Source organism: Nematostella vectensis, chromosome 7, assembly GCF_932526225.1.
Source record: "Nematostella vectensis chromosome 7, jaNemVect1.1, whole genome shotgun sequence".
Taxonomy (NCBI): domain Eukaryota; kingdom Metazoa; phylum Cnidaria; class Anthozoa; order Actiniaria; family Edwardsiidae; genus Nematostella; species Nematostella vectensis.
This window is the reverse complement of record NC_064040.1, coordinates 7,898,625-7,914,691: the sequence shown is the minus strand read 5'-3', so window position 1 is coordinate 7,914,691 and position 16,067 is coordinate 7,898,625. Positions and strand designations below refer to the sequence as shown.

At 41.3% G+C, this 16,067-nt stretch overlaps 2 protein-coding genes across 4 annotated transcripts; both read right to left on the bottom strand.

Annotated features, from left to right (window-relative positions):
• Positions 1-163: 163 nt before the first annotated feature.
• On the bottom strand, positions 164-10,262 carry LOC5504462. 3 transcript variants are annotated; one of them, XM_048729911.1, is made up of 10 exons: positions 9,861-10,262; positions 7,197-7,441; positions 6,202-6,302; positions 5,071-5,178; positions 4,104-4,366; positions 3,133-3,331; positions 2,824-2,994; positions 1,750-1,884; positions 978-1,103; positions 164-431 (listed from the first exon to the last, which is right to left on the bottom strand). In XM_048729911.1, exons 3-10 carry the CDS (start codon positions 6,296-6,298, stop codon positions 211-213), a joined length of 1,320 nt encoding a protein of 439 aa, XP_048585868.1. In that variant the 5' UTR covers positions 6,299-6,302; positions 7,197-7,441; positions 9,861-10,262; the 3' UTR covers positions 164-210. The 3 variants fall into 3 exon arrangements, with proteins under 3 accessions (XP_048585868.1, XP_048585867.1, XP_048585869.1); XM_048729910.1 differs by lacking the exon at positions 9,861-10,262 and adding an exon at positions 7,702-8,823; XM_048729912.1 differs by lacking the exons at positions 7,197-7,441; positions 9,861-10,262 and adding an exon at positions 6,377-6,522.
• Positions 10,263-10,356: 94 nt separating this feature from the next.
• On the bottom strand, positions 10,357-13,491 carry LOC116612139 (matrix metalloproteinase-9). Its single transcript, XM_048730230.1, has 3 exons — positions 13,486-13,491; positions 11,963-12,214; positions 10,357-10,649 (listed from the first exon to the last, which is right to left on the bottom strand). Exons 1-3 carry the CDS (start codon positions 13,489-13,491, stop codon positions 10,449-10,451), a joined length of 459 nt encoding a protein of 152 aa, XP_048586187.1. The 3' UTR covers positions 10,357-10,448.
• Positions 13,492-16,067: the final 2,576 nt, after the last annotated feature.

The window sequence follows — 16,067 nt, the reverse complement described above, 5'->3', positions numbered from 1 at the left end:
CCGGCGATTGTACGTCTATAATGCTCAGACCCGGCGATTGTAAGTCTTATAATGCTCAGACCTGGCGATTGTTCGACACCTCTCCGAAAATTAGTCTCTATGTCATGTCTAAATAATGCTAATAATGTTCGGTGCCTCTTCGGAAATGCTGTCAATACAAAAATACAATACAATATTTATTTTACATTTTCATGTGGTTTGGGAAATGGCTCAGTGTCGGTGCTTCTTCGAGGCTTGTTTAGCCTCGTACTGATTGTGAGAGCGGGGTTGTTTTGATGGCAAGACTTTATCACGTGTCCTGATCGTGCCTTGCCCACTGCATAGCCCACAGCTGTAGGTGCATTGTTTCTGCATCAGGGTGGGGTTCTTTTGACAGTAGCCTTTGCGTGCCCACTTTTTGCAGAACGTCATCTGGTCAAAGCATTTCACGCCTAAAAGAGATCGACAAGGGTCATGGGAAACGTGAGGGAAACGTAGGACATCAAAGAGTCTGCGCAGCAGCCACACCAGTTTTAGTGTAAACAATTAATTTGTTAAATGAAGTATACAAAACACTTTAGAGGTAGTTATCTCGAGACATCAAGTATGCCGAGGCCTAGGTCAAACAGTAATAACCAGAAAAATGTAAAATGACAATATCTCGTGTATTACTCGACTAAATTTCATGAAATTTTAAATTTTATCATCGTTTGGGGATAATTGATTTTGGAATGGCTTTTCTAGGGTCCCCGAATGGTCTTTGGCGAGAACTTGCGCGCTAGAGAGCCCCCGTGTTTTATGCGAGACCGAGCATTTTTTTTTTTTTTACAAAATAGCGACTGACCCAGGCCTCAACACTCTAGCAATTGATATTTCAATATTAAATGACAGCAAAAACAAAGGTGTTTGGCTGACAAGGGCACTTTAAATGGAGGTAAATATCAAAGAAACTGTTGACATTTCAGTAGCCCTCCGGCCTCTGCATTGGATGATTTTACCGTTAATATACTCTCCCGCTTTGCATGAAGTCCGACAGTTCTGCACCATAAAGACGCCGTTGGTCTTGCACTGACCGTCAGCCGCCCATTTAGAGCAATCGTGGTACGCATCCTTTATGGCTTCACCTGCGATGGCCAGCAAGACGTGATAAGGGATGTCCCATAAGTTATCCCAGGGACTATATTGTTGATCCAATTACATACTGCTTTTTTTGGAAAAACATTGATTTGTATGTTAAAAAGAATTTGTTTTGCGCGCAGAATATGGTTACGTTTCACCAAAAGCTGAGTAGTCCCGATACAAATAAATATCTTATCTGATCAACATTCACTTGGATTAGAAAAGCTCACTGAGCAACATTGTCGATTCTCTTTCTATTTTTGTATGTTATATCCATCTACCCCTCTCATCACATACATATGGCGTCCTTTATTGGGAGGCCTAGCGAAAATAAGTTAGCAAACTACGCATTCCCCCACCCTCCCCTCCCTTCACAAACCTTTCGTGTCCTTGCGCACAAACGATGGCAGCTGGGAAATTTCCCCACCCTACCCTCCCTTCACAAATCTTCCGTGTCCTTGCGCGCAAACGATGGAAGCTTGGACATTCCCCAACCCTCCCCTCCCTTCACAAACCTTCCGTGTCCTTGCGCACAAACGATGGGAGCTGGAACATTCCCCAACCCTACCCTCCCTTCACAAGCCTTCCGTGTCCTTGCGCACAAACGATGGGAGCTGGAACATTCCCCAACCCTCCCCTCCCTTCACAAACCTTCAGTGTCTTTGGCGCACAAATGGCAGCTGAATCTGCACATCCCGTACATGAACAGTGGATTATCGATACACTCGTTACGAGAAGCCCAGTAAGCGCATTTGTCGTGGTGATCTTTGCATTTAGTGCTTCTTACTGAAATTAACGTGCATCAATTGGTTACGTACAATTTATTAGTATTTAAAACCATCAATTTGTTTGATTTTTTTGGAGGGTTTAAAAAAAAGATAGAACATTTTGATGCTTTTCTAGCAGCCTGTTTTAGTCTTAAATTTTTTACTTTACAAGAGGCAACAGGTTGAACTTTTGTACAATTGTATGTTTTAAAGCAAGAGCCTTTAGGTCTTAGTTTTTTACAACAGATTGCAGGCGCGTACCAAGGGTTGGCTGAGGGCGGGGGGGGGGGGGGGTGCGCAGTCATAAGTATCATATGGAAAAAGCATAGTATTTGAAGATTCCTTAATAAGGAAAGACTCATTTCATGGCCGCCAATGGGGGTTGCACACCCCCCCCCCCCCCCCCTTCTGTGTACGCCCCTGAATTGTAATTTTCTGTTTTGTCATCGTATACACCTATTTAAATAAAGGTTGTCAGCACAAAAGGCGAATGGCAATTCCCAAATGGCAGTTCAACTACCGGAAATTGTGTAAGTTCAGTAGTTATTTGTAAAAATAAAGGACTTAAATAAACTCAAAGCGATGTCAGAACCATATATTAATTACATTTAATGGGGAGTCGTATGTTTTATTTATATTTTACTGAATTTGGAGCAAATATTTTGGGATCCATCGTCCTTTCGGTCGTAGACCTGCCATTTGTCAAATACCATTTGCCGTTTGCACTGACATCTATTTTTGAAACATTCAACCCATAGAGCGCTTCATTCTAATGAACGCGATTTTTTGCCATCTTATTATAAAAGTAAAAAATAGGAAAAATAACAATTTGGATCGTGAAATGGTAGCTGCGGAGGGGGTGGCAAATAAATAGAGGTATAAAATACAGTGATCGATTAACAAATATTTCTGTAGCTTAGGTTTTTCTGCCGCTTAGAGGTACCAATTTTAAACTCACAAAGCATCCTAGGCGCGCATCTCTTGCAACCCCAGGGGCACATCTTGTCCATGTAGGTGTGGTGCGACTCGCAAAGGCCCTGCTCCACCCATTCGCGACAGTTGTCAGACTTGTCATCGCATTCGCCATAACGCAGGAACGGCCTGTTTGCCTCAAGAATACTCTCAAATACTGCGAACAAATTATAACATAATGGTTATAGGAATCAGACAGGAACGACAAGCAGAAAAGAAGGGAAGACCGGAAAGACCTCACGGACGAACAAAATAGAGACAGACAGCCAGACGGACGATACTGAGAGATACATACGTTGTGGGTAGCAAAATCCCCATTTGTCATCTTTGTCAACGTTATCGGTGGTGCCGCACCATATTTGACCTTTGTACTGTTCCAGTTTAGCTACGGGGCATTTGAAGAACACATTGTTCTGGTAGATGAAGGGGAAAACACAGGGCTTGTTTTTCCCAGTCCCTCCCCATGTGCACTGGCCACAGCTACGCGGACACACCTGGAACATGTCATTCAATCTTGTTTAGAAAACGGTCGTTTTTCTAGCTCGCTCGGTCAAATATGACATTACCATATTTAGATGTCCGCTTTAATAATTTTTTCGCCTTTTTGTCGCCCTAGAACTGCTTGCGTCGAGAATTTTCACGTAAACATGCAGGAATTCGTGTTTACTACGATTTTGTGAGCCGCCATTTTAAAAATTGGCCCAGGGTCCCGCACGCTTGCCTTAGGCCCTTTGATCCACTCATTTAGTATTATATTAAACATAAAATAACTAAACACAAAATCGCGTAAATTTTAGCACGTGACACTTTTGAGCCAGCGCTCAAAGGTATTGTTGGATTTTGAATACAACTCCGAGATGGAATCGGAGCACAAGAACTCTGCTTCTAAACAGCTTAGAATATCGTTTTTTTGTGTAATTGAGAGAGTGGAGAAGTTTGTTAGATAACACCGTGAAGCAACTGTTTGTATATGATTGTCAGGTATTATTAAGTTTTGACTCAAGTTCCCTCATACAAACCATGTTAGTACTTCTTGTGATACTTTATAAGCCTATTACAGACGCATACCCAGGATTGGCTGAGGGGGGGGGGGGGGGGGGGGGGTGCGCAGCCAAAGGTATCATATGGAAAAAGCATAGTGTTTGACAATCCTTCAATAGAAAAGGATCAACTTTTTGCCGGCCAAGGGGGGGGGGGTGCGTGCGCCCCCCCTGTGTACACGCCTGTATTGAGTTTGGGATACCTTTTCCCAGTCCCACATTTTACCTTGTTCATGAATACAGGGCTGATCTGACATAACGCCTGCCTTGCCCACTTTCCACAATCTTTTCGCTTGTCCTTGCATTTATCTTCTGGTCTGTCGAATACACAGTAACCCCACAGCTCATCGATGTCGTAGTTATTTGTGGTGGAGCACCACGGGTTGCCGGAGCTCGCATCAACAGTTGTACACTTTGTGTAGGTTTTCCCCTTGTATTGGAAGGGGAACACACAGGGCGCGTGGTCGCTATTACCCCCTTGTGTATAAACTGTAAATGAATAGGTAGAAAAAATGTGAATTATTTGAATTACTGTATATGATATCACAGACCATCGCAGAGTAATTGCAATTTATTTAATTCCTTTTCGTAAAACTGTTTTGATCATACTTTATTCTGAGTTGTTGTGTTCTCTTGAAAATTTTAATTTTGATTTAAAAAGGATGTAGTATTTTCACATGTTAACAATAACAAAGGGGCTAACAGATTTTCTCGGCTTTCGGCCTCGCCTGGTTCCACTTGTCTTGACATTGATTATTCCGGATATCTCTAAAACCTCATCCAATATTTGTTTATTGTCACATTCCTAGGCTTTGTCATTCACTGGGAAAAGGAACGAAAGATCCAAAGGAGACAAGAGCCTTAGCAGACCACGTAAGATTGGGGGGGGGGGGGGGGAAGCATTTATTGTCACATTCCTAGGCTTTGTCATTCACTGGGAAAAGGAAAGAAAGAGCCATAGGAGACAAGAGCCTTAGCAACCACGTAAGGTTAGGGGGGGCACAATGCTACGGCCCCAGAAGACATTTCAAGATTTTTGTACCTCTATAAATAGAACTTTGATCCCATTTAGATATTTAGTTAAGCAATGTTAAAGTTCCCTTGAGACACGTTTGGTTGATAAGTTCCTATAAATCCTGATGAGCCACATCCTACCATTATGATAAAGTCTTTTAAGGACCTTTTATACTTACTTAGAACTATCTTTTTCTTGTCAAATCTTGTCCGTATTGGCTCTGATACACGACGGTAACCAGTCTCTGTGTCTCTATACATGATCCCTTCCAAGTCAGGGTACTCACCTAGGAGTAAGCAAGAAGGATTTAGTAAATATATATAATATTTCTATAACTTTACACTCATGGACCCAGGGCGTCGCGGAAATCGGGGACACAGGAAGCGCGCACGAAAGAATAAGGAGGAAAAGACGTCTTTTTTTCCTCTTTCTTTCGTCTTTTCGCGTACTTTCGCTTCCGGTCTCTGCGTCGCCCTTGGTCCCCGAGGGTGAAAATTTTACAGTGCGCCACAAGTTACCATGGCTCCTCTTTGCCATTTGTTGACTGAAGTGTATATCAATTAGAGGGGAATGTTCCAATGCAAATACTAATACATTGTATTTGAACCACAAGCTGAAATAACTTAAATGATAACTTTATAATTCACGTGTGTAGCTAATCTCACAGTTTCTTCCATGAATATTGGTTACTTCATGAATATTGGTCTGTCAAAGTTGCCTCGCTAACACGCACGTAACACTGTAAGGTTTCAAATATTTTCACAATTGGCATAGTACAAGAAATAAAGCGCGCAAGTACAAGAAATGAACCGCACAAATACAAGAAATGAAGCGCAGAAGTACAAGAAATAAAGCGCACAAATACAAGAAATAAAGCGCAGAAGTACAAGAAATGAAGCGCGCAAATACAAGAAATGAAGCGCTCAAATACAAGAAATGAAGCCCACAAATAAAAGAAATGAAGCGCACAAATACCAAAAAACTTTAGAACCGAATAACCTTGACTTTATACAAATTTTAGCTAATTTTTAAAATGCTTATCAGAGTTTTAAATCTGGATTTTAGTATAAAAGTCAACAGGTAGTTGTGGCAAGCAAGCTATCACTGTAGTAGAGTCACTTAGTCAGCTTAGAAAGTAACATCTTCTCTTATCTGTGCCCTGGCGAAACAACCTAGGCTACTGGCGAAACAACCTGGGATGTCGGCGAACCAGTTGTCGGCGAATTAAAGTGCCACCAGGGGAGTGCTGTGGGCTTTGCTTTATTTTATTTACTTCTGGCACGTGGACTCGTCTATCAATGAGACTTACCTGTTAGCGGTACGCTCTTTGATAACGCCTCGGTACTTATCATCTCGCCTGCGATCAGAGTCCACACTACGAACCCTAGAGCTGCTAAACATCTCATCGTGCTACAGAATAAACAAAAAAGTACATAATAGATCGCAGGTAGACTAGGGAGTAAAGGTCTAGCTATTTTGCCAACCTCTTATAATATTTAGAGGATGCCAATCGTATATATCTTTCGACTCCTTAAAGATGATTTAGACAGCACGATTTAGTTGTATATGCGACACCTCACAACTCGAGTCGTAGAGTGTAAATCAGCCTACGACTCCGCTACGATGCTCGACTACGAATCCGTAGTGTGAAATCCCCCCCTTCCCCCTCTCCCCCACAGCGGCAGAAAGTCCAATTTCGGTTCACAATAGACGTATAGACGTGCTATTTGTAGACAAACTATAAAGCATAAATTAGATCACTCTGGTATGTCATCAATCCATATTTGCCCCCCTCCCCCCCGCCAAGAAAAAATCCAGGGTGGCCTGGCATCTGACGTGCTGTCTGAATCGCAGGCCCAAGCCCCAGCCAGCATACATAGGGCAGGCTGGTAATACATTTTCTTGTGTCTATTTGCACGGGGCTTTAATTAAAAAGTATACGGTAAATAAATATGAAGCTCCAAACAGTCAAACAGGCCCGAATTCTTGGCGTAAAGCAAGCAAGTCGCGTTTGTACCACCAGGGCAGGGCATCACTACATAGGATTCATCTACTTTTTTGATTGATGCTAGTCAGGTGGCAATGCTATTAAAAAATTTTGAGCGTGTCACTTTTATCTCAATCTACATCAATCTTTACTGCTTGCCATGTACAATGTCGATTAAGCTACTATAGTTTGGATGACCCTTTATTGGAAGATTGTTTTGATGCGTTACTTAAATGAGTTCTTTGTTATTCAAGCTAGAATTTCAATAAACTGCAGAATTTATTAAATAAAATATCGTTACGGAATTTTGTACTTACCGTAACTATCTACTTTGTTTGATTTTTCTTATGACTTGCTTAATTACTTCTTTAATTAAGCCCTTTTAGCTTGTTGTTATGATTTTCCTTCGTATTGTTTAGTCTTATGATGTTTAGTCTTTTAGTCTTGAGACACTCTGGTCTTAGACGGCCCTCGCTTGTCTGGTATCATCTGAATCCGCCAGCAATGGTCTTGCGCTTTATCTACCAGTGACGTTAGCTTGTCATATCTCCCATCGGGGTATCTTTCAGAAGAAAATTAAATTAGAGCGGTCTTTTGATCTTGACTTAGAGAACAACAGGTTGCAAACCGCTTCCATAGTGTTATGTTATCATTAATGATTTATCATTACAGTTAAAAGCAAAAAAACTGTTTTTTATATGTCTTTAAGTTAAAAAAAAAAAAGATTAAAATGTCAGATTAAAAAATCAGAATGGGATCCAACCCTGCAAATAACGATTAAGGGGGCGAGGGATGTAATTGTGACTTTGATACCACCGTTACCGTAAATCCTGAAGTCAAATTTCTCCCTCTATTAGCCTTTTCTGCTTCATTATTATATATATCGTCATAGGATTAGGATACATAAGGAATGGCATCTTCTGGTAGCTTAATAGTGACTGTGATTTTGCCGGAGAGTGGAAAATGGTGACCGTGGCCGCTAATTGATGTTGCATATGGTCGGCTTTATAGAGGTACGGAATAGAATGTTTGGCTGACCGACATGAAGGAAAACATGGCGCTTCAAATAAGCCCATTTCTCATCTAAAGACTGAACATTTCTCTAACTACTTAGCGTGTAATAGCAAACAAAATATCAAATGCGACTTTTCTTAAATTGATGCGATTTTTTGTAGTGTCATTGAAATTTGAGTTTTTCGTCCCTGAGCTCATACATAGCGCAAGGATGATCAAGGGAAAAATATCTAAAAAGCCAAAATCTCGGTATGTGCATTTCGGTCTCACGTTATATGTGCTTTGAAAATCAGTCCTGAATACAAGGAACCGATGGCCATCCTAAGAACGCAGCGGCTATATGCCCTACAATCGGGAAACGTCCTCAATAGACTAAATGCCCGACAGCTTTCAATTTATTCAAATAACCCAGTATGTGTAATGTAAATCCAGAGTAATTCAGCCTATGGCTGCAATTCTGGATAAAGTCGGACCAGCTTCCCTTCCTGTTTCCTTTCTGTTTCCTTTCCTTTCTGTTTCCTTTCCTTTCTGTTTCCTTTCCTTTCTGTTTCCTTTCCTTTCCTCGAGCCAAAATAAACACCTTTCCTGACTTTGTTATTGTAGCAGATAAAGTTCAAATTTCAACAAAATTATCGATTTTATAGTGTAAACAAACAAGGAAAAGCATTCAATTCCAACAAAAAAGCTCAATTCAAAATCGCTTGCCCTTTCTAAACAAATATAGGATAATTTAGGCTGAGAATTTACCACAGGTAGCCCAGGCACTGTCAATGAGTAATTTGATCCGACAGAGTATTCTTCCAAAAATGTAATAATTCAATCCAACGTGATGTAGTACTTGTAGTTGTCTTTATTTACACGTTTAAGAGATTTAGAGCGCATTTGGGGCCGTTTTAGCTATGTTCGGTGAAATTTAGAATTCCCTTTCCCTGCTAGCAGAGGCCTCTTTTCTCTGTATTTCGCTGGGCTTTTCCTCGCGAACGCCAGCCCAGCGAAATACAGAGAAAAGAGGCCTCTGCTAGCAGGGAAGAATTCCCTCTATCCACTATTGAAAGAAGTACTTCTAAAATAACGATGTTACGGTGTACATAGACGAAGAAGACATCAAAAACCGACAACAAAGCTCAATTCAGATTGGCCCACCCTTTCTCAACAAATATAGAATAATTTGAACTCAGTAGGTCGACAATTTACTGAGTTAATTGAATAAATGTGTAGCCAGAAAATATCCATACACCCCCTCCCCCCCCCCCCCCCCCCCCCTCCATTGCGGGGATTGGAAATTCCGGGGGAGGGGGGGGGGGGTTTAACGCCCAGGAATTTCCAGAGGGGAGCGGGGTTATAATGCCCTTTATCCTGGGGGGTATGGATTTTTTTCTGGAACTACACAATTGAAAACTGTCGGGCATTTAGTCCATCGAGGACCTTTCCCGACTGTCGGGCATATAGCCACTGCGTTCTAAAGGCTAGTTGTCACGAGCGACGTAAGCATAAACGGAGACGGAAGCGTTAGAGTCTTATGTCACGTGAAAACCGGATCGACGTAAGCATAAGCAAAACATAAGCATAAATTAACCAAACTCGTCGAGGTGGTATGGGCACTAGATTACGAACTGAGCATGCGTAAAACCTTGCGCTTATGTCGAGCCGGTTCTCACGGGACATAAGACTCTTACGCTTTCGTCTCCGCTTACGCTTACGTCGTCGTACGAACCAGCCTTAGTGTCTTCTTTCTCTATCTACTATTGCGTATTTTCCAGGTTTTTCCGTTATGTCTGGCTGACCAATATGTTTTTGGGAAGTGGGATGCAAAATTCGAGTACAACTGTATGAGAAAAATATATCAACACAAGGTTGGGTTGGGATGGCAAGTTTTTCGCCTCTATGGAAACAGATTAGTTTCTTTCTCTCGTACTACCACGCCTAGTTTTTGCTGTACAGCTTGTCTGTAGTCTTTTAAGGCATACCGTTTAGCTTTTCTCCAGCTTTTCTGAAGTATTTCTTGTCATACCATACATTTTACGTGCGCTGTAGCTTAAAATGTTGTAAGGAACGTTGCCGTTATTTCCTTCCTTGTCTTGTTACCAAGCGAAATCGCGCTATAAATGATAAACGATTTGTTTTTCATTGAAATTGTTATTTAGATGGGATTTTAATAGTTAAAACTATTATGAGAACGGGTGTTTTTCAGACAGGGGCGGGTGGCTAAGGGGGTGTTTGGTGGCAACCAACTTATTGATAAATTTTTGATACAGTCCCTTTCTTATCCACCTAAATTCAAGTTCACTCTCTTAATATCCCCTCCCCACTCCTTAATATACAGTCAAATACTGTACTACCAAAATGCATCTGTTTCGAATCTGTTTATTTATGTGTATTTTAACCTCCCTCCTCCCTCCCCCCCCCCACACCTCCCCCTGAAGTCTGGAAACCGCCACTATATATAGAGTCAAATACTGTCCCTACCAAAATGCATCTGTTTATTTATGTGTATTTTAAAATTGTTTATAAGATTTTCGTGTATTTATTAGCCGACAAGGTATAGCCTGACCCCATCACCGACTGTAGCAGAGCCCCCACTGGTTATCCCTGTCCACATTATCCGTTGTCCCACACCAGTGCGTCCCCTTGTAGGCCTTCCATTTCGACCTCATGCAGCCTGTGTACATCTTCCTTTTGTAGATGAATGGGAACTTGCACGGCGCGCCTTTTGCCGTTCCTCCATACGTGCAGAATCCGCAGCTACGGGGGCAGTTCTGCCAAGAATCATCAAGTGAGTAAGATTGTAGAACTTTTAGATTTTCCACCAGATTAATGAATTGTTTTCTCACTTGCAATTTTCAATATTCTGCGAATTTTCGGCATTAATGTTCAACTACCGCCTGCTTATAACAAACATATAAAAAAATTGTCGTTTTTGACAAACGCGGTCACTTCCATATAAGGAAACTGATATATACCTTATTTGGAAAAACTGCACGATTCTTGTCACGTTTAAGGGTTTGCCGTACCGCAGGTGCTTCGTAAACTTTATGACTTGTAGTCAGAAGAGAAAAACAGTGACTCTGGCCATCTTAGGTCAACGGAGAAAGTATCTGATAAGAAACAAAACTTCCTATGTACCAGACCCCCAAAACGACAAAGTTTTCTTCATACGTCGCTTTCTGGCTTCCGTCATTCGAATCAACGGAATTGCATTTGTTACTTTTTGTTTGGCCAGTGCCTTGCGTAGAGGTGGCGTGAACAAGGGCAAACAACGAGCCCCTTTTCCAAACACGTTTAAATGGCTATTTGGCAGGCCCGTACCCCTCTCCCCCCCCCCCCCCCCCCCCCCCCCCCCCCAACAACAGCTGAAAGTCCACTTTTGGTGGACGTGCTATTTGTAGACAAAACTAAAAATCGTAAGCTAGATCACTCTGGTATGTAGCCAAATCCGACAGTAAACGTCCCGTGAAGATACTGCAAAGGCATGAAAAGTGCCTTTTTGTTCTTTCTCCTCCTAATAAAAATCCAGAGTACGGCCTGTTTGGTCGTTTGAATATGTGCTGATACCGAAAATATCAATTTTCAAAGTTCCTGCGAAAGAAATATCTGTTCCTTTTTCTCAGGAGGGACCATTTCTTTTTTCACCCAGCCAGCTTTGGTTAGAAATATTTTCCCAGCCAGCAGTGGTTAGGCATTTTTTTTGAAAAAAGCATTTTGGAGGACGCAAGCTTGAAAGTGTTGGATTAAATTGCCGGCAAGATATATGGAATATTGAGAGCCGCAGTAAAGAAAAAATGTTGACCCCCTCCCTCCTGCCTCTATTCCCTTACCTCCACTTTTTAAGCTTTTTCTAACCTTCCTACTCTATGTTGGAAGTCGTCGGCGATTACCCTCTCTCTCTCTCTCTCCCTCTCTCTCTCTCTCTCTCTCTCTCCTCTCTCTCTCTCTCTCCTCTCTCTCTCTCTCTCCTCTCTCTCTCTCTCTCTCTCTCTCTCTCTCTCTGCCAATTCCCTTCATTATCTTCCGCTCCTTTATCAACCTCCCAACCTCCCCTATTCTCACCTTGGTCATATCCTTAAAGAAAATACTCGTAGACTTGCAGCTTCCAGATGAAGCCCAATTTTCTGCAGTCTATTATTACATCACGGCACTTTTTCTGTGCCTCCTCCGTCTCGCACCAGCCCCACTTTAGGTCCCGATTGAAATCCATCGTAGTTGAACACCATTTTGGTTTGTTCACGAAGCCGTCATGCGTGCATTCCGTATAGCGCCGACCGTTATAGTAAAACGGAAACTTGCAAAGCGTGTGAGGAACGCCCCCCGGTCGTGGTATAGACTATAGGAATATAGAATCTCAGGCTCTGTACCACGTTCTAATTAGGGGTCGAGCGTGAACTATTTGGTATCTGATGGGCGGTTAATATCTCATTTTTGTTCCAGAATGTTTTTTTTTTAGCCCAGGAAGTTGGCTGGGCTTTTTAGCCGCAAAGTTTTCTTTTTTCGATTTGTTTTTCTAGAGATTTTTGAACTTTGTAACTTTCAGTCAGTCATGCGGTGTGATTTTTTTTTAGTATCTCAAAACAATGACTCCAGTTTTGAAACATGAAAGAAGTTTTTTTTCAAATTTTAAACACATTTTCATCAGTGCTTTATTCCACTCACTTATTCTACTTGACTTTTCCACCTTCTTGGCTGCAATCGGGGGGGACACTCTGCGCATGCGCGTTAACAAATCTACGGTAAGAAGAGATCGGTTTCGATGGCATTACATGTCACGTTTTTACCCATGCTTACCCATAACACTTCCCTTGTTTCACTCACCCTGCTCAGCGGTTGCTGTAACCATCGAGCATGCGCACGCTGAGAATATAATCCAAGTGAGCCCCGGACACCACATCACCATTCTAGCTAGAGATCACGATTAAAATCTGATTAGTTGCTAGATATATGGCAGTGACACACCCAATGTAAATTATACAGTAAAGCATAGCGTCAAATAAGCGATTTTAGCCAACTGATCAAGTGACTTTTAACGAAAGCGATAAATTGGTTGCTTCTTGTTGTTGTTATTTTGAAGCCTTAGGGATCTTGTAAAGTTAATTAAAGTCCACAAATCCGGAAAAAAATTTGGAATTGGAGGGGGGGGTAGGGGGGGGGGGGGGGGGGGGGGGGGGGAGAAAGGGGAGATATATGAAATAAAAGCTGCGAATATCATATTATACGGTGTCGAGTTCTGTTGGATGGTTATTAAAAAAAATTGAGATAGGGGGTCACCTCTATCCAGTTTATAGCGTCCAACAAGGACCCGCACTATAAAAGGGCTTGGGCCAGGTGCACGAAGCTAAATTGTCAGTAAACTGCTACTCGGTGCGGAGCTTCAAAGTTCAGTCAAGCGTGAATCGATTTTCCCACGAGAAGCGAAACCCAAACTCAACTTTTGAAGCGCTTTGTTCGGTTTGATGATTAAAAGTGGCGCATAGATGATTAAAAGTGGCGCATACTCTTCTTATCTCTCCTAGTGATTTTGGCAGTTTTGATATATAAGTGAGCGACGCGCTTCACTCTAGGCATTGTCCTATTTGTCATGACCTAATAATATTTACAAACTGCCATGTTGTATTATTCATTTTGCGCCATACATGTGCCTTGACATAACAAACACGAACCTTTCATCTTAAAAACCACGATTTACTTAAATTTTAGTTCTTGTTTTTTTCTCTTCAAAAGTATGAAATAAGAACAGTAGCGGATCTAGCCGGAGAGTTTAGGGGGTTTAAACCCCCCATTGCGCTGCCAGAAAGCCATATGTAACAAAAAAAATATCCCTCCACCCTTTGTCACTGCCAAACCCCCCTACAGCGAAAAGCTAGATCCGCCCCTGAAGAAGTTGCGTATGGTGAATAAGCGAGTGTTTTGCTATCCTTGTTTGTTTGCTAGATTGCTATTAAGTGTGAGATAATATAACTATATAATCGGTCGAGCAAAAAAGGCATAGCTAAAATCAACCAAGTTTTGTCTTGGAAATACTATTCTTAGATTAATTTTAAGTCGGTGCTCACTTTAAAAGGAAAGTTAACTTGTAGTTTAGCTTATTGCTACGAAAAATGGTTAAAAATGAAAAAGCAAATTTGCATTATTTTGCGTCCAGTCCCCTGCGTGACGCGGTCGAAATATGTAAATCATCTACGTATAATAAAAAAGGCATCGTGTTTTACTTACCCTTTGATCTATCCGCGCCAAGGGCCTTACTGTTTGTTGAGAACGTGGAATTCAAAGCAAAGTTCTTTCGCCGTAATTTACCCACCATCTGAAGTGCTTTCATTTGAACAGGTTTGTGACAGGTACAACAATCAGGGCGAGTTTAACCATCACAGGTTGAATTGTCAGTTAACACTAAAAGCTACTCATTATTAACCAATGCGTATCCACTCTCGTCCCCTTCTCGTGGAGCGTTGTCTTGATGATTACAAAGTAGGAGTGGGATTTCAGGTCAGGATAACCTGGAAACAGGGCGAACGCCTTAAAGTGATAAAACTCCAGCCACTTGGCTCTTGGCCTATTTGACTTCTTGTTTGGAGACCTTGAAATACTGCATTTTTTGCAGTACTTTTCAATGGGTTAAAAACCCATGCAAGCTTGGTGCAGGGAGAAATTTAGCTCAATCTAATAGACTTTTTTCGAAAAATTCCTTTTTTTTAAACATTAGTTTTGCATCCCACCAATGAAATAGCGCCACAATGCCGCGACAAAGTGGACACGTTCTTTACTGCACTAGTTTATATGGTTGTGTGTCTCCCTTTTTCAAATTCAAGGTCGTGGCTGTTTATACGTACTTTGGCGAGGTACATTCGATGTTTTGATTTCGGTATGTCAAGAAAATCTTTGAATTCATGTTAGCTATTCTTTAGGACTCCCCAGCCTACCCCTCTCCTCCTTCCCCTCACCCCCCCCCCCCCCCCCCACCAAAAAAAAGGGGGAATTATTTGCGACGCGAACAACACCCTCATTCTTCATTCGTACAACAACGTCATTCTTTAATCGGTTTATTGAGATTTGCTGTATTTACAGTAATCATATTGTATTATGGGTATATACCTTCTATATAAACATATTTGCTCCATTGGGATCATGCCAGGCACTAATCGACCCATTTCTTACACTTGTTCACACAAGGGTGAAAATATGCATAAAAACATCTCTATTACTACATTTATTTCTTACATCTCTATAAAGATTTTTAAAATGAAAAGCAAAGGCAAAGACTCACTTTTATTAGATTCAATCATGCCAATGACCTTGCACTGTAACGACTAAAATCTTATTTTCTGGTATGGGATGACTCGAAATTCGTTGGATATCCCACATACGAATCGTATATCCCTTATGCCTGGGAAAGAAAGTGGCGTGTTTTGCTTATGCCATAATCATAATCATAATCATAATCATAATCATAATCATAATCATAATCATAATCATAATCATAATCATAATCATAATCATAATCATAATCATAATCATAATCATAATCATAACCATAATCATAATCATAATTATAATACCGTAAACGCTCGTTTTTAGCTCCCAATACTATTTAAATTGGTACATCCTCTTGAAGCGCCGCTTTCAAGATATAAATTAAAAGCCCCCTTCAAATCCCACTTCCTCAACCCAAATAGAAATGGCTTATGTTTTTTAACCATAACGAAAACTCATTGACAGCAATTTTTTCTGATCATTGTTGCTATTAACTTGTGATACTGTTTCCATTTTCTCCAAATAAATACATCATTGAAGCAGAAACATCTGAATTTTATGAAGAAAAATCTGAATTCGAATACCCCCCCCCCCCCCCCCCCTTAAGGGTTAAGGAGATTTAAGGCGCGGCGCTAATGGTGCTCGGTACGCGCAGGTCGTTTTGTATGCATCAGTTATCACACAATATGTGCACTTACAATAAAAAGCTAAGAATTTTATCCATCTGAATAGCCCAGGCTCGATGTGCCATGAACTGGGGCGAGTGCATGGAAACGAGGTTCTCGGATAAATGAATGTACCGATTTTGCGATTTCGCTCATGTTTCCGCTTGTTCAACAATTGGCGTATTGTGCGTTTAAAAAAGGAAAATTTTGATGTACTTTTACAGCCATGTTTTTGTTGTTTTTTCTGAAAACCTCGCCGTCATGCGCTCG